Here is a 24,103-nt window from a genome sequence, read left to right as displayed (position 1 = left end):
TACGGGGCACTGACTGTACTGGCTTTCATGAGGAGTAATAAAGTACACTGTGTACTGTGTCTCTGGAGAGACTTACAGAATATTCTGGTGTGTGTGTGTGTATATATATATATATATATGTAACAATATTCTGTTAGTTATAAGTAACTTATCAGTATAGACGTTGATCCATTGGTATTTTCAAGTATACTCATATAGTCACAGGCCGCCTTCCTCATGACTAGTTCAAGGAGATGAGCTTGAGCAAGTTTTGTTTCATTTTACGTTTTATAAAGACCATTTGAGACCCAAGGAAAATGTCGCTTCTCTAGCTGAGGGAGGAGGTACAGTCACCTTCAGAATGTCAGTTGTTCTTTCCCTGAATTTTAATGATAAATACAAAAAGAGACAAAAGAGAGGATAAGATTGTAGACTCTTGATAATAGCAGAGTCCATGGAGGCCACTGGTCTCCCTTCCCACCTGATGCCAGATGGGTCATCCGGCGTCCTTGACAAATCCCAGAAGTTCTTCTTCAGAGTTTCCAATAAGACAGTCGTGCTCCTCCTGGGAAAGCCCTTTCTATCACTTCATGGCGTTGAGTATTAAACTTAGTTTAATTGCCCTTACAAGCTTATATGTTTCCCTTAACTCCCACTCCCTAAACATATTTCTTTTATTTAGAAATACCTCTTACTGCCAACACCTCTCCTGGTATTTGAAAATATCAGCAGTGCCCTTTTATCTTTTTTCTTCAATATAAAGACCCCCAGTTGTTTAAAGTAAAGCAAGGTAGTCTGACTAAAGGATTCCTTAGGTTCTTTTCAAGACTGTTTTCTCAACCCTCTCTTAGTACCCGCTGGTCCCATGGGCCAGCAAAGAAAGTGGAACATAAGTAAGCACACAAAGGCTATGCATTCTCATTCAAGTGAAGTCCTGAATGTCATCCCATGATTGTCCTGACCTATCAGTCCACACTGTTTTTTTAATCCAAAATCCAAATGAGATGCTTGGTCACCTCAAAAGGAGGGTTGGCAGAGTGACTGAAAGCAGAGGCTTCTAGTGCTAGATAGGCCTGAGTTTGAATCCCAACTCTACCACCCCCAAACTGGGTGGCCTCGGACAGGTTACAGATTGGACTGTTCCTCAGTTTTCCAATATCTGTAAAATGGGAATTATAATCAGGGTCACTGTAAACATTATACAGAATGAATTTGAAACACTTAAGTCAATATCTGCTATAATACAAGAACATATAACATAGATATGTGTATATAGTAGTAATGGCTACCACTTATTAAGCTACAGCATTTACAAAAACTATACCATTTTTATTGATGTGTAGTTAACGTACCATATCATGTTAGTTTCAGATCTATAATATAGTGATTCAACAATTATATGCATTATGAAATGGTCACTATGATAAGTGTAGTCACCATCAGTCACCATACAAAATCATTACAATATTATTGACTATATTCCTTATGTTGTACTTTTCATGCAGTGATTGATCTATTTTATAACTGTAAGTTTATACTTAATTCCCTTCACCTGTTTTGCCTATCCTCCCCCCCTCCCCCCGCTAATACTGGCAGCCATCAGTTTATTCTCTGTATTTAGGAGTCTGTTTCTGGGTTTTTTTGGTTTTTTTTTTTTGGATTCCAACAGACAGACCTGTGGCTGCAACAGGCACACACGGGCATGCATCATATGGCATCTGACTTATTATACTTAGCATAATATCTACTAGGTCCATCCATGTTGTTACTAATGGCAACATCTCATTACTTTTTACAGTTGAGTGATACTCCATTGTTTATATACACCATATCTTTATCCATTCATCTATCAATGGACATTTGGGTTGTTTCCATATCTTGGCTCTTGTCAAAAAATGCTACAGTAAACATAGAGATGCATATATCTTTTCAAATTAGTGTTTTTGTTTTCTTCAGGTAAATACTCAGAGATGGGATTACTGGATCATACAGTATTTTTATTTTTGTTTTGAGGAACTGCCATACTGTTTTCCATAGTGACTACACCAATTTACATTCCCACCAGTAGTGCACGAAGGTTCCTTTTTCTCCACATCCTTGCCAACACTTGTTGTTTCTTGTCTTTTTGACTTGAGCCATTCTGACAAGTATGAGGTGATAGCTCATTTGGTTCTGATTTCCGTCTCCCTGATGCTGAGCGATGTTGCGTATCTCTTCATAGTCTGTTGGCCATCTGTATGCCTTCTTTGGGAAAATGTCTGTTCAGGTCCTCTGCCCATTTTTTTATCCGATCGTTGGGTTTTTGGTGTTGTCTAACTTTTTTCTATATTTTGGATATTAACCCCTTATTGGATATATCATTTGCAAATATCCTCTCTCATTCATTAGGTTGCCTTTTGTTGATGGTTTCCTTCACCATGCAAAAGCTTTTTATTTTGGTGCATTCTTCACAGTTTATTTTTGCTTTCGTTTCCCTTGCCTGAGGAGACATACCCGTAAATATGTTGCTAAGGCCAATGTCCAGGAGATACTGCCTACGTTTTCTTTTAGGAGTTCTATGGTTTCAGGTCTCACATTTAGGAATTAAATCCATTTAGAGTGTATTTTTATGTATAAGAAAGTGGTCTAGTTTCATTCTTTTTGCATGTAGCCGTCTACTTTCCCCAACACCATTTATTGAAGAGACTTTGATTATTCATGCCTCCTTTGCAATAGATTGACCACATAAGTGTGGGTTTATTTTTGGGTTCTATTCTGTTCCATTGATCTCTGTGTCTGTTTTTGTGCCAGTACCATCCTGTTTTTGGTAACTGCAGCTTTGTAGTATAATTTTAAATCTGGGATTGTGATACCTCCATCATTGTTCTTCTCTCTCAAGATTGCTTTGGCTATTGAGGGTCTTTTGTGTCCATACAAATTTAAGGATTATTCGACGACACAAATAAATGGAAAGATAGAATTCATGTTGTTAAAATGTCCGTACTGCACAAAGCCATCTACAGATAGAATGTAATCTCTATCAAAACACCAATACTGTTGTTCACAAAACTAGAACAAATAATCTTCAAATTTGTACCATTCTTTCTTCCACTTCTGCAGCTGCTCCCTGCCCAAGTCTGTCTGGATCTAGATCCCTATGTGCTTTGGGAACGGCCAGGTGGTCTATTGCCATAGGCGTGCAGATTACTAGTTCCAGCCCTGCCTAGTAAATTCCACTCAGACCCAATCTGAACAAGCTAGAACATTTCTCCTTCTCTTGGCTCTTCCAATATTCCATGGCAACACCAGTCTGTATAATAACCTGTACTTGAGAAGATTAGTTTGTTTCCCCAGAGCTATCTTAAAAATACATTATGTAGCCTTCCCACCTGCCTCTGAGCCCCATCCCAGCCCCAGTGTGGGTTGTTGTCACCCTCATCTCATGTTTAAATATCTGTCTCTGCCTTCTCCTATGGAAAAGTGACTTCGCAATGCCAAGTCAGAGCCCTGGTGTCTCTCTCCTTCCCTGCTGCCCCATCAGCTAACTCACATGCCTCCCCTTGTCCCTCTTACCCATGCTCTGGGCTGGCTGGTGCTGCCAGTGTAGGTCATTCCCAGGTCTGTGCTCGCCAGTGCAGCTGGCATGAGGGGCTGAAAGGAGGTGGTTGATGACTCTTCATCACCAGGCTAGACTCTGCCTGTGACACTGGCAACAGACAGACCTGTGGCTGCAACAGGCACACACAGGCATGCATCTTGTCATCCCTTCTGGCTGTACACCCGTGGTGAGCTTGGCCATCATAGCTGTGAACCCTACTGTGTTCCGGGTCGTGTGTGCTTTCTCTGCTCTCCCTCCCCAGCATCCTCTGTAGAGCCTTAAAGTACCTTCTTCCCATTTAGGAGCACCTCCCCGGAACACTGATGGGACTGTCCCGTGGAATGGTTTCCTTCCCTTCTGATTTGCCAGCGTTAGCGCTTTCTGCTCTTCGGTCTGAAATTGAATGAAAGGAGAAGGTCATTTTGTTTGTCCAACCGCCAAATCCAACTATTAGGAGAAAATAGTGTTTTCTCCCTCCTAGAAGAAAATCTTATTAGACTAATTGGTCTATTTATATAACCAGTCATCTTCCTCTGAAATCAGACAGATTTTGAAAGAGGAAAAAATAGCCATTGCCTACATTTTAATGAGTTTCAAAGTACATTTGGATCCTGTTTTCTCAAGACACATTAATATACAGGGTGAGTTTAAACTCCATCCTCTGGGACATTCAGCCACTGAAAACCAAAGCTGCCTCGGGTGTAGCAGAGCCTAGCAGACGCGACAGTGCTGCCCTGGCTCGGGGCTCACAAAGAAGTTGCCCCATTGCATCCTGCATCCTGAATTCAGTATCTCCCTTCTGTTGTTCAAGGAGACAAAACTGCACAGCAAAACCTATTATCTGTATTTCTTGTTTTAAGATTGTCTCTAGAAATCTTTGCTGTCAGAAAAACTGTTTTCCAGAGACCATTATAACAACCCCACTGTTGGAAACTGTGAAAGCAGAAACAGGCCTTGTTGTGTCTTTCTTGGCCTCCAAGCGGAGTAGCAGGGAGAGCCAGATGAGCCTCAGGGTCAAGGCCGACTTCAGACTTCGCTCTTGGAGGCGTCCAGCCCGTGCCTCTGGCTTTAGGTAGGACAGGACGGACCTACGAGGGGTTTAACAGGATGCTTACCAATACGTTTATTGAGGGCTTCTTTTGTGCCAGGTATTTACTTGTCATAACAGCCTTATGAAGTACAGGAAAATCTCCATTTTATAGTTGAGAAGTCTGAGGCCCAGAGAAGGTAAGACATTTGTTCAGGGTCACACAGCTCATTGGTATACGAACACAGAGTCACGCTGCAGAGCCTAACCAGTTAACCTCTGCGCCCTCCCTATCAGAGGAGCTCGTCTGTCCTTTCCTTAGTGTGTGGAGTGGAGGCTTCCCAGGACATCCTTGTACAAACCCAGCCTCCATTTCACCGGAGAGCTACCTTCAGGAAGACACATGTCTGTTTTCCCCTGTAGTCCTACCTTCTCTGCAGCCTTGAAAGAACCATTAAGCTTCTATGTATCTCTGATTACTTCCGTATCCTCTAGTTAAATTCCACGCTAATGAGGACCCCAAAAGGAAGGAGACTACGAATTGAATCCACGCATTCTTGACCCCTCTCCTGTCCCTGCTCTCCAATTGCCTTGACACTTACATTTGGGGTAGAAGCAGATTTTCCACCCTGGCCTTCTCACTTACTCTTTGCAGCTTATAAAGTGCTTTTATTGACCCTAGAAAACATTCTGCTTCCTTTAGTAAATGTGTCCAGAATCTTTCATGAAGTCACTTTATTTTCCTCCTGGGCTGACTTTCTCGTTTGGACCACAGTTGGGGAAAAGGTCAGTTGAGGCGAGGCAAGCTGAAGGATGACCTTAGACATGGACAGATGATTGCTCCAAACACCACTGTCGGTACCTTGTTTGGCATTTGGGAACCATGAGGGACATAAGCAAACAGAGGAAGTTTTCTGCAAAGGGATCATGCCGTCACTGTTCACAGCAGCAGGAATATGGTGTTTCGGGAGTCTTGTGCCTGGCCTAGGGCGGCAAGCTCCTCCTGCTTGCCCTGCTCACTTCCACCCACATGTACCACTGAAGATTTCAGGCCTGGGTAGAGATAAATGTTCCATAACTCCCCATCTTTGCATCTTTGGATGGGTAGTCATGAAGAGACTCGAAGCTCCTCCTTCCTATGGGCCCTGTCCTGGCTTCTGTTCCATGGTATTCATCTTTTTTTTTTTTTTTAAGTGTAGTTGACACACAGTGTTAGTTTCCGGTGCACAGCATAAGTGATTTGGCAAGTCTGTTATGCTGTGTCACCATACAATGCTATTACAATACGATTGATTAGAGTCACTATGCTGTACCTTTTATCACCGTGACTTATTCATTCCCTATCTCCCGCTACCCTTCACCCATTTTGCCCATCCCCCACAGAGCCCCCCGCCCTGGCAAGCATCAGTTTGTTCTCTGTTTTTATGGGTCTGTTTCTGCTTTTTGTTTTAATTTTTATTTTTATTTTTTATTTTTTTAAAAGATTTTATTTATTTATTCGACAGAGATAGAGACAGACAGCGAGAGAGAGAACACAAGCAGGGGGAGTGGGAGAGAAAGAAGCAGGCTCATAGCGGAAGAGCCTGATGTGGGGCTCGATCTCGTAACGCCGGGATCACGCCCTGAGCCGAAGGCAGACGCTTAACCGCTGTGCCACCCAGGCGCCCCTGTTTTAATTTTTAGATTCCACATAGAACTGAAGTCATTAGGTATTTGTCTTTCTCTGACTTCACTTAGCCTAATACCTTCTAGGTCCATCCACGTTGTCACAAATGGCAAGGACTCGTTCTTTCCTGTGGCTGAGAAATATTTCATTGTACACATATACCACTCCTTCCTTATCTAGTCATCTCAGTGGCCACTTGGTTGCTTCCATATCTTTGTCATTGTAAATATTGCTACTATAAACATAGAGGTGGCATCTATCTTTATGAATTAGTGTTTTTTTGTTTTCTTTGGGTAAATACCCAGAAGTAGAATTACTGGGTCATATGGTGTTCCTATTTTTAATGTTTTGAGGAAACTCCATACTGTTTTCTGCAGTGGCTACACCGTTTTACTTTGCCACCAACAGTGAGTGAGGGTTTCTTTTTCTCCACATCCTCGCCAACACTTGTTATTTCTTGTGTTTTTGATTCTAGCCATTCTGAGTAGGTGAAAGGTGGTATCTCATTGTGGTCTTGATTTGTATTTCCCTGATGATTAGAGATGGTCAGCATCTTTTCATGTGTCTATTGGCCATCTGGATGTCTTCTCTGGAGAAATGTCTCAGGTTCTCAGCTCATTTTTAATTGGATTTTCTGTTTTCAGGTGTTGGGTTGTGTAAGTTCTTTCCATAGTTGAGATATTAACCTCTTACTGGATATATCACTTGCAGATATCATCTCCCATTCGGTAGGTTGCCTTTTCGTTTTGCTGATAGTTTTCTTCACTGTGCAAAAGCTTTTTTTAATGTAGTCTCAATAGTTTATTTTTCTTTTGTTTCCCTTGCCTGAGGAGACATACCTAGAAATTACTGCCTATGTTCTCTTCTAGGAGTTTTATGGTTTCGGGTCTGGCATTTAGGTCTTTAACCCATTTTTGAGTTTATTTTAAGCATGAGTTTGAGTTCTCTGCTCTGTTCTATTGAAGTATGTGTCTGTTTTCGTGCTACTCCTGTACTGTTTTGATTAGTACAGTTTTGCAGTACATCTTGAAATTTGGGATTGTGATACTTCCAGCTCTGTTCTTCTCTCTCAAGATTACTTTGGCTATCCAGGGTTTTTTGTGGATCCATACAAATTTTAGGATTGTTTTAGTTCTGTGGAAAAAAATGCTATTAGTATTTTGGTAAAGGTTTCATTGAATCTGTGATTGCTTTGGGTAGTATGGACATTCTAACAATATTAGTTCTTCCAAGCCATGAGCATGGAATATCTTTCCATTTGTTTGTGAGGTCTTCAATTTCTTCCATTTTATACTTTTCAGAGTATAAGCCTTTAACCTTTTTGGTTAAGCTTATTCCTAGTGATTTTATTCTTTTTGATGCAATAGATGGAATTGTTTTCTTAATTTCTCTTTCTGCTACTTTATCAGAATATATAAATGCCAACAGATTTCTGTGTGTTAATTTTGTATCCTACAACTTTACTGAATTTATATATTATTTTTCATAGGGGTTTTTTTGTGGAGTCTTTGGGATTTTCTATATATAGTAACATATCATCTGCAAATAGTAACGGTTTAACTTCTCTCTACCAATTTAGATGGCTTTTATTTCTTTTTCTTGACAATTGGTACTGCTGGGATTTTCAGTATTATGCTGAATGAAAGTGGTGAGAGTGGACATCCTTGTCTTGTTCCTGATCTTAGAGGAAAAGCTCTCAGCTTTTTCCCACTGACTTATGTTAGCTGTGGGTTTCTCATATGTGGGCTTTATTTTTGTTAAGGTATGTTCTCTCTAACCCCACTTTTTTTTTTAAGATTCTTTATTTGAAAGAGAGAAAGCAAGAGACAGAGCACAAGTGGAGAGAGAAGGATAGAGGAGAGGGAGAAGCAGACTCCCCACTGAGCAGGGACCCCAATGTGGGACTCAATCCCAGGACCCTGGGATCATGACCTGAGTGGAAGGCAGACACTTAACCAACTGAGCCACCCAGGTGCCCCAGTTCGTACATATTCTAAAAAAATGTTTTCACTCCCCACTCCATGTTTTATGTCGTCATATTTTACATTTTTTTATTTATAATTTTCTAATTATGGCCTTCACTTTTGCATTTAAAAAAAGTCCCTTTAACATTTCTTGTAAGGCCAGTTTAATGTTGATGACTAACTTTAACTTTTGTTTAGGAAATTCCTTCTCTCTCCTTCAATTCTGAATGGTAATCTTGCTGTTTAGAGTATTCTTGGTCTTAAGTTTTTACCTCTCAACACTTTGTAGACCAGAAGGGAGTAGCATGACATATGCAAAGTTTCTGCTAGAAAACCAGCTCATGGGGTCTCCCTTGTAAGTAACTAGCTGCTTCTCTCTTGCTGATTTTAAAATTCTTTATCTTTAATCTTTGACGTTTTAATTACTATGTGTCATTATGTGATCCTCCCTGGGTTCATCTCGTTTGCAGCTCTCTCTGCTTCCTGAAACTGGTTGTCTGTGTTTTTCCCCAGGTTACGGAAGTTTTCAGCTATTACTTCTTCAAGTAAGTTTCTGCCCCTTTCCCTCTCTCTCTCCTTTTCTTCTGGGACCCCTATAATGCAAATGTTTGCTTGATGCTAAGAGATCCCTTAATTTGTCATTTTTAACAATTCTTTCTGCCCTTCAGCTTGGGGGCTTTCCTTTATCCTGTTCTAGATCACTGATCCATTCTTCTGCATCTGCTAATGGATTGTTGATTCCCTCTAGTGTACTTTTCATTTCACTTATATTTTTCAGCTGATTCTTTTCTATAGTTTCTATTTCTTTGTTGAAGTTCTCAGTTCATTCTTAAGTGAAAATCTTTGTATTACTTTAAAATCTTTATCAGCATACTGCTTATCTCCATTTAGTTCTTTTTTTTTTTAAGTTTTAGTTTTGGAACATAGTCCTGTTTCATTTTGCCTGATTTTGTGTGAATTAAGCAGAATAGCGATTTCTCCTAAACTTGAAGGAATGGTCTTGCATAGGGTTGTCCCCTGTGTAGACTGTGCCTGGTGACTTTGGTTGGCTCACTGGAGCTGAGGCTAGTGTGGACTGGGAGTCCTGGGGCACTCCATGTTGGGGCTGCCCTGGTGGGATGGCAGGAGGCGAAGTGGGTGTGGGCTGGGACAGTCCCGTGGCTCTTTATGCAGAGGGTGCCCTGGCAGACAGCTGAAGCCGGTGCAAGCCAGGGTGTCCCAGAGTGTTCGGCACATGGGGCATCTGTAGCCAAGGCTGTTGCTGCCTGGGGTGCTCTACACAGAGGGGCCCTGGTTGGGCTGCTGCAGCTGAATTAGAAGGTCCCAGAGCACTCTGCACTGGGGGTGCCGTAGCAAGTCATCTGGAGCCAAAGTGGTATGGCCTGGAGTATTTCAGGTGCTGTGTGCCTTTTGCACCTTGGCAGGAAGCTGGAACTGTAGTGAGTGCTGATCAGAAGAACCCTGGGATAGGCCGTGCTGGGGCCACTTTGGTGTGAAAGCTGGGGCTGGTGTGGACTAGGGGCCCAGGGCTTACTGAGGTGTCAGGCTCACTAGGGCACTGGACCTTGCTCCCCTCCGTGCTACCAAGGTGGAGGGGGACTGTAATCATCACACTTGCCAGCCCCTCCAACCCGGGGAGATTTCTAGAATGTCTCCTGCCGTTCGTCAAGGTTCTAGGGCTGAATGCTTTAGTTGCACTCTTAAATGGTTTTTTCTGTGCTCCTGGGCAATTGAATCTACTCAAAGTCCCTCAGTACTATTCCTCCCCCTGCAGTTTGCAGCATTGGGTGTTCCCTTAATGATCATGTTATGTCTCCATCTAGCAGAAGCTGTTCAGGCAGCCCTCACTCCTCTCCAGGGGGAATTGCTTTATAAAATAGGTGTGGATTTGCTATGTCCATAGAGGAGTTCGGGGTCTTCCTATGTTGCCATCTTGAACCAGAAGCCCCACCCTGGCTTTTTTGTGTCCCTAGGCCAGGGCTTAGAGCCATGCAAAGTCAGTGAGTGAAGCCCGCTAGGTGTGAGGCAATGCGGAGTGGTGGGACATGCGGCTGACCAGGGTTCATATGCTCCATCTAGAAAGGCAGCCACTGCTGGACTCTAGGCCCTTTATATGAAGAGGCGCAGGTTTGGCGTTCTAGAATATCCTGTTTTCCAAGACAAAGTGGAAAACTTGACTTTTAAATAACATTTCCTAGTTTTTAAATATTTGACAAGTAATTAAAATTATTTTAAAACAGGCTGTGTGAGCCGAATAAGCTGTCTGAGGCCTGGGGCTGGTCTTACTTTTATACTCTCTCTCCTTTTCCACAGTCTTGCCTGCTCTACCAGCTGCATCGCTTGCCGTTTCACCAAATGTTGGTGTCTTGGAGAGTCAGATCTCTAATCCTCGCCTGCACCCTGGATGTGTAGGACTAGTCCTCTCCAGGGGGATGTCCACACACTTCAAATGCAAAGCTGAGCTCAGCCTCCCAGATCTGCACCCTGTCAGGTCTTGAGAAATGCTGGGTGTTTTTGTTTCATTCCCCCCAAATACTGCTATTACTAAGGTTACTGCTTCTATGATTAATACTATCAGTAATCTATTGGCCTTCTGTTGCTGCCGACTTCTGCCAGCAGGCAGCCAGAGCAGACCCTGTGACCCCGCACTCCTGCTTGCCCCTTCACGGCAAGGCCAACCAGTGTGGATCACATTCATTCTTCTTCTACAAGCTCTCCAGGACTTGCGCCCAACTTTGCCTTCCCACTAACCAGAAACCCTTCTAGTTTCTGAACTTGTCCACTCTTCTCAGGCATTTTCTCAACTCTTCACCCACCACCAATCTTTTATCTCCTCCTTCAGGATGTACTCAGTACACTGTGGCTAGAGTCATCACTCACCTCTCTATAGGACTTTGGTGGCTCCTGTGGGCTGCCCCCTCCCCCGTCTCCTCAGCCCTCCCCACGTGCCCGTCATACCATGCTGAATGTTCCTCTCCCAGCATACTAGGGGTTTGTGTGCACCTGTGCTGGCTTTTGGGCACAGTGGTCTTCTTCCTTCATGACTGTGTTCATTCTCTTCATCCACCTCCTCTCTCGTCAAGTGCCACCTCTTCCAGGGAGCCATTACTTGCCTCCTCATGACCAGCCCCTCTTCAAAGCTCCCGCGTGTTCTGCTCTTTTCATCTCACCCAGCTGTGACTGCCCACAAAGCTTGCTGGCCTCTTCCCCCTTCACTTGATCAGCTCTGTCGTGGATAGACACTGTCTTTGTCGTCTCTCTCCCCACAATGGCTAGTCTGCTGCCTAGCATACAGTAGACACCATGTACACCTTTGTAAATTGGTCCTCTAAGTGGAGAATTCTGTGTCTAAAGGGCTCAGAACAAGATATTAAAAGTCAAAACAAAACTGTCTGGTTATTCAGAACGACTTACCAGAACCTAAGAGAAGGTATCAAGCTAGTGAAAGGGTTATTCTGACGGTCTTCTTGTCCAGGGATGCAGTGTTTAGAGGAAGAACAGCCCTGATCTGGTCTCCTTTCCCTCATGCACAGTGCCCCTTGGAAGTTTGTCCGTTCTTCCTTGTCCCTGGCACTGAAGCCAAAGTCTGTTGGACACTGGGCTTCTGCCACTCGGTCAGCAAGAGCCAGGCACTGTTCCCCTTGCCCAGAAGAACAAGTTGTACCCACACACTCACAAGATGTCCTCTGCTCTCATCATTGGCAGGCCTGGGAATTTCCCACAAGCCGTCGGGGTCTGTTCTACCATCCTTGTATTCTGAGGTCTGCCACTCTGTCAGCAAGAGCCAGGCACTGTTCCCCTTGCCCAGAACAAGTTGTACCCACACACTCACAAGATGTCCTCTGCTCTCATCATTGGCAGGCCTGGGAATTTCCCACAAGCCGTCGGGGTCTGTTCTACCATCCTTGTATTCTGAGGTTTTTTGCAGCATTGTTAATTAGCTATTCCATCGGGGATTGCATCCCACTGATGTTCCTCAGCAGAGAACCTATTCATGTTTCTTGCGTATATACTTTCCCCTTCCTTTGTGAGCGCACAGGCTGAGCCAGGAGAACCCCAGCAGCATGAATGCCTCGTTCCCACAAAACTGAGCTGCGAGGCATGTACTTCCTCAGTCCGCACCGTGCTGACTGGACCTGTGCAGCTCTGAAAGCTCCTCAGACTTTCAGGTTCCACCTCCAATCCAGCCCCACCACGGCCTTGCATTCTTTGTCCGTCGGAGGGAGGAAAAGCTATTAAACCCCATCAGTGTCTGCATTTTTTATTAGCTCCCTTGGAGGGCTTTCTAGCATTTTCTGAGGACTTTCCTGTCAGCTTTGCTTAGGGAGTTTTGCCGCCTTCTCCCTCCACAGGGTCGTTTTCATTTGAAGCACCATGAGAGGCTGTGCAGCTTTGGATGCCTGGCTGGGCCGGCCGCCTCCAGACACTCCCCTCTCATGTCTGCAGCCTTCAACACCAGGGGCTGCTTATGACTCTGGAAATTCCACTGCAAAGCAAGTTCTAGGAACACTGAATTGCTTTTGTGCTCACAGATCAAACAACTTGATTTAAACTTTATAACAAAACTTTTTAATCCAAGGCAATTTTTATTTTGAATTATTTTAAATTAGCTTAAGTGTCTGGCCCTGAAGAGTAAATTATCCCGTACGAATCCTGGTTTGGATGCGATCAGAACACCTTATGGGCCTTTTTGTCCAAGTCGATTTAGTTCCAAGTATCTTGATAGGAGCTCAGCCTGAGGGGAGTTTCCCAATTGGTAGAAATTCAGAGGATTTATATAGACACATTGCTTAAATGGTGTATGTAGCAAGAGTCTTAATCATGAAACATTTCAAAATGGAAGGGTAGGAGAAGAGGAGCATCGTTGTTGCATAAAGAAAAGTGGCCAACTTTGGGTTTTTTACTCTCGCAGCTTCTTCCCACAGATCTTCAAAATAATGAGCCTCACTCTTCTCTCTGCGGTCTCGTTGGAGAGCGGGAATCCGGGCCGGCTGGTCAGGTCCTCAGAAAATGGCACAGCTGTTCTTAAAAGTAGCCCTATTCATAAGCTGTGGGCTGTCGACAACTGCAATGTTGGAGACAGGCACCCTATTTTATAAAGAGTTTTTCTTTAAAAGGGAAAGAAAAATACATGGTATTTACAGTGAAGAAAACTGGACCCTTCAGCTTTATTTTAGTGGCCACGTCTGAAATGGAAGTGGCGAAGGCCATAAATACACACAAGCAATTGCGCCTTTAAGGGATGATTCATGTTGGCTGTGCTGCCTATAATGGAAAATTCAGCTAGTTAAGCAAGATCAGCCAGAAAGCCTTGCACAGGCTCTTCTGCCAGAGCTGATGCCGCCATCTTGTGACCTACTTGTTGTGTATTAGCGAATGATCGACTCTCTCTCTTCCCCTCTCAGTTCATGACCAAGAACCCCACCATGCGCCTTGGCAGCCTGACTCAGGGTGGGGAGCATGCCATCTTGAGACATCCCTTCTTTAAGGAAATCGACTGGGCCCAGCTGAACCATCGCCAAGTAGAACCACCTTTCAGACCCAGAATCGTAAGTGTCTAAGACCATCACAGTAGACTTTCCTCTTTCTTAAAATGTCTCCGTGGTCTACCAAAATCTCTTGTCCCCAATGGAATAACCAAACCGGACGTTCAGCCTCACCCTCTGCAGGATGGCCTCACCCAGGACGAGGCTGGCCCTTGAGGCAACATCTCTCCCTTTCCAGCTTACTTCTCTCCAATCTTTCACCTCTTACTTCACCGAAGCTTTTTGGAGACTAAGAGACCTGAAACTTTCTAGGTTGCCCCAAAAGAGTTTATAGGAATGATGAATTTCTCAGCTAGATTCCTTATGCTCCCCCTCACTGAATCTGGCTCCGTGGCTTGGAGAGCTGGGTCTGTACCAGCTACAGCAGCCCAGAGCTCAGGCCCAATCCCTTTTGCCTGGAGAAATACCAGGAGCGCGGGGGGACCTTCCCAAGCAAGGCAGCTGAGCGGCATTCCTGAGGGTGGTCTAGCTCTTGACTTGAGAGCAAAGCTCCTTCTCATCTGTGGGTCCAGAGAGCCGTGGTGGAGAAAGCAGAAACGCATCTTGAACTTAGGTAAGAGAAATGAGAGGTCTAACCATGGCAGAAGTGAGCTTTCCAGCGTCACAGCTAGCTTAATCTCTAACAGCCCCTAAGGTTGGGCACCAGGCCTCCCCCTGCCAACCCCTCGGGGAGCGGGGAGGCTTTGCCAGCAGAAAGCCACCTGGTGAGAAAGGCGGTTGTTTCCTAAACTCAGCGCTTCCACGTCTTTCAGGAAAATCTCTTCACACCTAGAGTCCTGTGTATAAACAATAGGTGAGGCAAGTGTGAACTTCGACTCTGTTGACAACCGAACGTGTGTGTCCCTCAGTAGAGCCTGTCGAGAAGGGGCATTTTGGTGAAATGCCGAGTAAAGGGTGATTGAGAGGGCTGGATCAGGTGACCAAATTAATTGCTTCGCCTCCCGGGCCAAGGCGGGCCTGCTCAGCAAGATGTCCGTGGGGTCGGTGAAGCGGGGGTTCCCAAATGCCCGTAACGATACACAGCGCAGATTTACTATAACGCGCTGTTTAGTCCTCACGGTCCTAACTGGAACTAATGCTGCTCCCAGGGCTGCAGCACCCTTCTGACCGCACCGGCGCGGGCCCAGGGAAGATGAGGAAGCCTCATGTGCCTCAAATCTGACCCTTGTTTCCTTTTGACAGAAATCCCGAGAAGATGTCAGTAACTTTGACCCTGACTTCATTAAGGAAGAGCCAGTTTTAACCCCAATTGATGCGGGACATCTCCCTGTGATTAACCAGGATGAATTTAGAAACTTTTCCTTTGTGGCTCCAGAATTGCAACCTTAGCCTTATGGGGATGAAAGACATGGCATGAAAATCACAAGCAGAGCCAGATTTTCCAGGAATTTCCTTTGTGGGGCCTTCCCTCGTACCAGCCTTAGAACAAGAACCTTACCTGCAGCACACAGGTGGGAGACTCTGAAGGACAGAACTTCAGGAGGTCAACTCTTTCAAGTCCTCAGGGTACTGGGACGAGCGGATGCCAGAATGAGATTTCATGAAGCAGTATACTGCTCAACCTAGGAGTTGCCACGGCCCTTTTGGGCCTGGGCTATTAAAGGGAACCAACAGAAGAGAAGGTGTGAAGCATCAACTAGGTCCTAGAAATTCTGAGCCAACCGGCCTTTGACTTCACAAATCAAGACTTGGTCTGGGCCACTGTGTGCTCTTCTGAAGCCGGGGAGCCCTGAATACTGGCCGTGTGCAAGAAGTCTGTACAAGCTAAGGAATTCCAAGGTAAGGAAATGAAAGGCTTTCCCAACAGTGATTTACTCTGAAGAAACAAAACTCACAACGTAAAGCCCCATCTTGAAAACAGATGTTGGGCTCCAAGACCACTCTTCCAGCGTATTCTCTCCTCCTCCCATGAACGGATATTTACTGAGAGCCTGGTGAGGTGGTGCCACGTGCCCTGCTAGTGTAAACAGATTTGTGTGCACTGAACTTCCACGCTCCAGTCCACTTATTTACCTGAACGGTGTTTGCATTCTGTGAAATGCCTTCCACATTGCATATATCATGCTTCTCTGTCTGCACATAACTTTGTCCACGGAAGAGGGCTCGCTGACACAACAGCCACTGTTCACACGGACAGCAGGTGAGCGAAGTGCTTGCTGCCGAAGGACTCGTTAAATCTCATCATGGGATGATGTGTTGATATCGCGCCAAACTCTGTGAAGAAGTGCACGTCACTCATGTCAGTGACCAGACTTAACAGCTTATACATTAGCAGGTTATTTAAGTTATATTTTAAGAGACCAAAATGTTTGGTATGCATTTTAATAATTAGAAATGACTCTTAGGACATTTACTGAAGGACCTTATAAGATGTACTCATATATGCAGTTGGAGAACTTTGTCCGGAAATAAATGCATTTTGTAGCAAAAGCAAACTTTTTGTCTAAAGTGATTTGTTCCGTCCCCACTAGGAGACGAGATAGATAGCTAAAATGTTGTTTTGGGCAGAATGGATAGAACTCCTGAAGCAAATTCCTGAAAAGCTGGTATCACCTATGTGTCCCTAAGTGGACATGGCCTCTTTCTTACTGACCAGAACTTCTCTTCCGAGGGTAGAAACTGCTAAGCGGTGCCGCAACAGAGAAATCCCCAAAACTCCCAGTGCCTCGGCCCAATGTTAATTTCTCATCTGCATAAAATATAGTACAAGTTCAACAGCCCTCTGATCATATAAATATGCCATCTGGAAAACAGAATTTCCAAGGTTGCTATAGCAAGGAAGAAAGAGACGGAGGAGGTGCTCGACTCCATCTCCAGCGAGGGCTACGCATCGCTTCTGCGCACAGCAGATTGGCCGGAACATGGCCTCTGTCTACAAACGGGGTGTAGAACCGCAGAGCGGCCAGAGGGTATCTAGCCCATATTGAAAATCTCGGTCCTGGGTTCTTTTTTGTATTACCGGCTGAAATAGGACTTTTGAATTAATTGAGAGTTGCTAGAAGCCTCTCTTTACTTTCGTTTAGCACCTAGCAGTGCAGAGGCACACTCAGCCTACACAATTTCACTACATCTTCAGGTCCTTCTACCACTGTTCCAGTGTGATTACCAGGGCTCATTTTACAAAGGAGAAGAGAAAGGGTCAGAGAAGCTTAACTGGTTGCCCAGAGGTTTCAGACTCGGGAAAGAGTAGGTCTAAATTCCAAATGACTAAAGTTCTAATCCAACAGACTTCTGGAAAGGGAGGGATTGTTCTATTTTGGGGGGCGGTGGGGAGATCAGGAACCTACATAGCTAGGTTGCTGCTCAGAGTCTTCTGTTGCTGTGTGGGGCCGAGGAGCTGCTCGATGTAGTTTACTTCACACGGGTAAAGAAGGATGAACGATAAAGCATGACTCCTGGGTTTATTTACAGAAACCATCATGGCCCCACAAAGGCCCCACCTGTCCTCTTTAATGAATCTGTGTAATCACTCAGCGGCTTCCCTCTTCACAATCTATTCAGAACTGCTACCCGGGCCCCCTGGTTTGGTTTAACTCTATTCCTTCAATCCCAGGCCTACCCAACAGAATATCAACGATCATGCTACGAGAGGACTTCCAGTGCTGCTGCTTCCTCCCTCTTCTGTGAGGAGACAGAGGAGGTACAGGATATTTACCTAAAGTTCCAGGAGTCTCCAAATCCAGGGTTAGGGCTCCATTTCACATCTGTAATCCATCCTCCTAACTCTTGGGTCCTTTCTGAGGATCAACAAGGTCACCCGCCCATACTTCCTGCAACACACTGGACACAAGCCATTTGATCAGCAGGTGCTGAGTCGGCTGGGGCTGCTGGGTTCCCCTCCAGCTCAGCTGACACCATGGAGGTCAAGACAAGGTCATGTTTACCCTTCCCCACAATACCATCTTGCCTCTCGGATGAGGAACCCTGAAAAACAATCAGGCCTTATCACCCTACCGTCCTCCCGAGCCAGTCCTCCTCCCCATCCCCAGCTCCCCCTACTTTCCCAAGCTGTTCCTCCGTTGTAGACAAGCAGGCTGGAGTCTTTGAAAGGAGGACAGAGATATGGAGACGTTGATCAGCTTTGACCACAGCAGAGGTTTTCACTTAATAATGACCTTTAATTCAGCTGTATTCTGCATGAGGCCTTCTTCCAAATGCTTTAAGTGTATTTTCTCATTCAAAACCCCAAGAGGCGGGCACTCTCGGTTGTACAGATGGGGAAACTGAGATACAGAGAGATTGAGTAACTTGTCCCAAGTCCTACAACTAAAGCATTATGGTCAGGATCCGAACCAGGCAGTTTAACCCCAGAATCCCTTCTTTTAGCCAAGTTGGTGAGTACCTTCTATTAAGGCCAATTTTATTTTTCCCAGTTTTGTAGGGTTTTGAAAATAAGGGTGTAGACTGGGATTAGCAGGGAACACTAGATAAACTGCCAGCTGGGCAGGACAGTATTAGTCATCCTGTCTGCAGAACCATTTATCAGCAATGAGATTATACGATTTGTGTGTCAAGGGCCTCGAACCACTAACCCCCCCCCCCCAAAGGAACTGGGGCAGGCCGGAGTGATGCAATCTGGGTCTCTGGCCTCCCTGAGGAAGAGGAAATGGTCTGGGTTATACTGAGCCATATGAACCCTGTCTGAACCACTGCAGAACCTCTAGACCCGTGATGGTGCTTCCAGGCCTTTCCTCATGAGCCCCCCCCCCCCCCCCCCCCAAACCCACCCATGGCATCACTGGGAAGAAGGTGTGTAGCGTGGGGCCAACCTTGGCAGCTGTGACAGCTACAGAGCTGATTGGTAGCAAAGAAAAGAAGAAAAATAAAAACACCCATTTATCACTTATTAATCTTAATTCCGTGTATGTTGCCTCAAAAATGTCCCAGCCACAGCCGATTTGGCCTTGACCATAAAATGGCCAACACCATAAAACTTTGTCCTCTTTATTCCCAAATTTGGTCATCCTAGTGGCTTAATCTGGCTGCACTCACTGAAAATGAAAATGCCCTTGGCACCGAGTCCCAGTGGGTCCTATAACTTATTTTACATCATCTGAGGATAAGACTCGGATACAGCCCGAGACATTTGCAGTGGAAATCAACCCCGGGGTCAGATGCTCCTCTGAGCGGAGCTGCAGGCTGACACAGTGGGCCGGAGGGCAGCTATAAATGGGGCTTTGTAGTCTCCCTTCCTTCCTGCGCTGAATTAGATCCAAAAGGAAGAATGCCGCCGTCCGCTTCATCCTGTCCCGGCTGCCCCCCCCTCACCTCCACTCCCCCGGCAGGCGTTGGTCCCCTCCTGCCACCTTCCTCACTCACCCCCGGGAGCTGATCACTGCGGTACACTCTCCCCCTGGCATTTGATTCTTCAGAGCTCAACCAATTAGAGTTTTCCAACCACCAAGACTCCATAAAAATCCTGATTTGCGTATTTATCTTGGAGGCTCTTTGAGAGCCCTGAAAGGGCGGCTACCATGGTGTTTCTGCCCTGTGTTCCTGCCTCTTTGGCATCTCTGCGTCAGCTCTTGCCCCGGTGCGGACCGCGGGTGAGCGTAATCCTGCCTCCTCACCGGGGCTGAAGAGCATGGACTTGAGTACGGTGCAGACCTATGCACCAGATTTGCCATTTCCTCTCTGTTCTTCTGGAAAGGTGTTCTTTTCCCCTAGCTTAGAAGGTTCTCATGTGAGATGGGAGAATAGCACTTGCCAGCCTTGTGTTATTACTGCAGAAATTCGCTGGGATACTCTAGGTCAAGCATTTAACCCAGGGCTGGGACCGAGAAAATGGCCCATCGGTAGTGGCGATGATGGTCCGCTCTTGCAGAGCGCCGAGGGAGGGTTGCAAAGGGGCTCCACCAGAACCTGGGCGGGAGGGGACACCCGTGTTCCTCATGCAGCCCGTCCCACCTGACAGGGAGGCTGTGCCAGCTCCAAGCTGGAGGGCTTTCACTTTTCTAACTGGCTGGCTGCAGAGATTTCTCAGGAGCCTCTTTTGCAAACTTCTTTCAGGCTGTTTTGAGTTCATCTTGCCCTGATTGACATGCGTGACCAGTACTATGCTTGAAACTGTGCTGCTCGGTATAAAAAAGAGGCTAAGAAATATTCCTGTTTTCCCTAAAGTAGCTCTTCCCTCAAGCCCTTCAGGTATGCTTTTGTTCTCTCATACTTAAGCTGAAGGCACATTTAACTCACTTCTGACCAGATAACAGAGTCCATACACCAACCCCAGTACCTGCTGGTCACCCTTTAGACACTCAACATGCCTGTGGACCAGTTCAGAGAAAAGAGGATGTGTTCTCAAGATGTTCCCTCGGTCCTGGCATGCCTTAGGGTTCAAAGCCACTAGTAGAACCATGGGATTTGACCACCTAGATGAAGATCTCTGTGAAGATCATTCCTAATAAAATGAGAGACACTGAAGTCCTATGTATTCTTACTAGAAACTGGGCATTACAACCCGGGCCCCATGTACCACCCTTCCACACCACCCAGAACTGCCTTTCTCATGCCACCGAGCAGTCTTAACCCACAGAGGTTTCATTCTTCTAAGGGCTTGGATCATAACTAGAAGAATTCCAGCTAAACAAAGTGAAGATTGTGTAGGCACGGAGTGTGGCCAAACATTCAAGTGGGTTGCAGAGGTTGAGACGGGAATTTTCTTTGGAGATATTTCAAAATAGAAACCAGAGATAATCTAGTGGTTGTTTGCCCTGACCGTGTCAGTCATAACCTAGATGATGCCTCAAGTTCTCCCAGCCTTGTGCCCTCATGACTAAAAGGTAAGCAGAGGGATATGGTTGGTCATCCGCCACCAGTAGACGTCACCGCCATATTGCTCATGCCTCACACAAGACTCCATCACTCAGATGGCCTCCCTGTCCCTCTCCGTGCAATTTTCACACCCACACACCCTCTCCGCAGACCCTCTCAATCCCAAATTCCCGAGGCTCATACAGATCACTTGCGCCTAAAATCACATGCCGGTCTCTCGCACCTGATTGCCTTATTTCTCATGTTTATACACGGAAAGGAAAAATGGCTTTCTAAAGATCAGCACAAGATCAAGAGAAGCCCCCTTCTAGAAACTGATAATAGAACACAATTAAAGAAAAAGATTTCTCAGCTCTACTTCCTGTGTTTTTCCTTGAGGAAAATGATTTAAGATATAAAAGATTATAAAAGTCAGTGATAAAATGAATTGTAGCCCAAGGTAAATAAATAGATTATATAAATCATCTAGGCAAGTACAGGCAAAATTACGGAATTATTCTAGTAGTTAGGAGCACCAGAAAGGGTACTGATCATCAGGGCTGTACAGGGGCTCATAAAGATAAATCTGGAAAGTCTAATCTCATTTGCTTTTTGGATGGTTTCTAGACTGGTTGATCGAGAGGTATATGATAGGTTTCACATACCTGAGCAATTGACAGTCTAACTTGTGGCCTAGCTGGATTCAATGAAAAAATGGTAATCTAAGTATGGTAATTAATAGATGGATACTAATCTGGAATAATGTTCTACAACCTTAGGTAACCTCTACTCCCTTAGGATTAACAGACAAATTTCACACCTTTAATCTTTTATCAAAACAAGCAACATGATGAAATACAAAAACTGGACAATGGGACGAAGAGCTAATATGTTGTTAAACTACACATTCCCTCCCAGCAGATTCTGATACGAAAGAGCAAACTAAAGCTTAGAGGTCCATGTACTCATTAGACTAGTATTTACTGAGCACTGACTATCTGCCAGGCATGATCTTGTTGCTGGGAAAACTAGAGTGAAAGAACACCCAAAGAGCCTTGCATTCCCGGAATATACAGTCTGAAGAGGTTGATATTGTTTGCCTGAATTAACCTACTCAGTGGAATGGTGGCCTCTGGTCTTCTTCATAATTGTATCCATGGCACCTGACACATTGTAGGTGCTTAAAGGTGCTATTGAAGGATATAATCAGAGCTGGGTGTCAAACACACATTTTTTGACCTACAATATTCTTTCATAGCTATATGCTGGAACAAATTTAAGAAATAAATATAGCCTGTACTTGAGTCCGAAAAGCTAATTATGTCAGGACAAGATGGAGGTAGGACTTCACAGTATGAGTAAAAAAAAAAAAAAAAAAAAAAAAGGAGGCAGAGGTAAAGAATGTATGTATTCAACATACATAAAATAAATGTATGTATTCAACAAATTAGGAGTTATCAGACCTTTTTCCAAGTGATGGGGACACTACAAGTCAAACAGTCCCCACCACCTTGGAGCTTGCAGTCCAGTGAATAGTGACTATACAATTGCAGGGCGCTGTGGCTGCCACAAAAATAAAGATGGGATCTTAGGTTCCAGAGTTCTAACTGTGGGGTCTCGGGGGAAAGGATAAGCCCCACTGAGCTCTGCCGAGATTAGAAGGGGTCTGGAAAACTGGACTCTGCTCTAGACACCTAGTACGAAAAGATACAAAGTTCCACCAGGTTCAGAGAAAAGTCAGCTGAGCAATCAAGAGAGCAAAATAGGGGCTCCTGGGTGGCACAGCGGTTAAGCATCTGCCTTCGGCTCAGGGCGTGATCCCGGCGTTATGGGATCGAGCCCCACATCAGGCTCCTCCGCTGGGAGCCTGCTTCTTCCTCTCCCACTCCCCCTGCTTGTGTTCCCTCTCTCGCTGGCTGTCTCTATCTCTGTCAAATAAATAAAATCTTTAAAAAAAAAAAAAAAAGAGCAAAATAACACAGAACACAGTAGTGAGGAGGTTACCCGGGGGGAGCCTGAGGAAGAAGGCAGGAGGATGTCCTAACTACCTTCAAATATATGAAAAACTATTGTGATTATCGCGGAGGCTGCTGTCGGAGCATTTCCAGCTCTCTGCCTCCCGGGCATGTAGTGGGAGCTTCGTTGCGGACAGGTGAGGCCACAAGGATAGTTGTAACCTACAAGAGAGGAATGATGCACAGTATTTGCAAGTTAGAACAGTTCGGTGCGGCGGAGAGACGGCCCTTTTCCTCCGACGGACCAGACTCTTTCCTCCAGTGAATGGCTATGTTCAGCGATGACAATTGGACTCTGACAGCCTACATCCAACGTGAGCCAAGCCCTCAGCCAACTTTGTTGGACACTTTGCCTGACAAGAAATAGTTCTTTTTATTACTATTTAATGCCACTGAGATCATGGCAGTTCATCACTGTAGCATAACCTGGTCTACCCTGACTGATTGCCATACGCAGAAACTAGCCTGGAAATTTAAACCCCCAGGGTTAGAACTAGGATGACAAGCTCCAACGGGGGTTACAGAATTTGTTATAACCTTAAGAAATGAATTTCTTTTAAGAAAGGTACTCAAATGTACTATCAACTGCCTTGGAAGGGAGGGAGTTTACCATCACCGGACATCTTCACACAGTCTAAAACCCTTGGTGGGATGATGGACAGGAGGTTAGACTGAACAATCAGAGAGGCCCCTGGCAGCTTTTAGAGACTATCATGCCACAGTCTGAAATGGGCTTAGCAAGCACACTGTCACTGTGCTGTTTCCCCTGGCCCACGGCAGCAGGCCCGGAGTTGTCCTACCATAATGTTTCTGCTGGCCACAGGCCCCAGGCCCTGCTGTTTTGCTGTACCACATGGTCCTGAATCTGTGCACAACAGTGCTTGGGGTGCTCAGCGAGTGTGTACAAAAGGCACAGCAGCTCAGATGGCAAACAGATACAGCAAACGGTAAAGGCTCCCTGGCTCACTATACCAAAGAAAGATAAATGGCCCCCTGGGACTCCTGTCTGCATCACTGGCATCCTGGAGGCGTTAGAACACCTCAGAATTTCACCCCTACTAGTTTGTTCCTCATAGTGCTTCTCTGCCTTCTACTGATAAGAGCTAAGCATCCATCCTAACAAAGCAGAACTTCAGCATACCGATCTGCTCTGGGGGACGCCTGGGGGGCTCAGTCAGTTACACTGCCTTCAGCTCAGGTCATGATCCCAGGGTCCTGGGATGGAGTCCCACATTGGGCTCTTTGCTCAGTGGGAAGCCTGTTTCTCCTTCTGCCTGCTGTTCCCCTTGCTGAGCTCCCTCTCTCTCTGACAAATAAAAATCTTAAAAAAAAAAAAAAAAATCTGCTCTGGGGAGGCATGTGTTAAGAGAAAGCTCCATTTAGGAGGCTGGTGAGAAATGTGGTTCTTAGCACCAAAGGCTGGGTTTAAGCACTTGCCCCACTTTCTAGTGGTTTGCTGAAGCTGCCTCATACAGGCTCCCAAGACTCGACTGCACGAAACTCTTCCTAAGTTAGTATTCAGTGAATTCACAACATAGCTTAAAATTGGGTATAGTGAGAATATTTATACCGTGAACAT

The 24,103-nt window shown here is 45.3% G+C and overlaps 1 protein-coding gene across 2 annotated transcripts in view; it reads left to right on the top strand.

Moving 5' to 3' along the window:
* Positions 1-16,194, top strand: part of PRKCH (protein kinase C eta) — a 220,806-nt gene extending 204,612 nt beyond the window's left edge. For both annotated transcript variants that reach the window (XM_008701186.2, XM_008701195.2), the window contains exons 13-14: positions 13,619-13,762; positions 14,942-16,194. In XM_008701186.2, the coding sequence (XP_008699408.2) occupies positions 13,619-13,762; positions 14,942-15,088 (291 nt within the window). In that variant the 3' untranslated portion in view covers positions 15,089-16,194. The remainder of the gene's footprint in view (positions 1-13,618; positions 13,763-14,941) is intronic.
* Positions 16,195-24,103: the final 7,909 nt, after the last annotated feature.

This window comes from Ursus maritimus, unplaced genomic scaffold (assembly GCF_017311325.1).
Source record: "Ursus maritimus isolate PB19 unplaced genomic scaffold, ASM1731132v1 scaffold_25, whole genome shotgun sequence".
NCBI classification, from domain to species: domain Eukaryota; kingdom Metazoa; phylum Chordata; class Mammalia; order Carnivora; family Ursidae; genus Ursus; species Ursus maritimus.
Note: the sequence above shows the minus strand (reverse complement) of the source record. Positions and strands in the feature narration are given on the sequence as shown.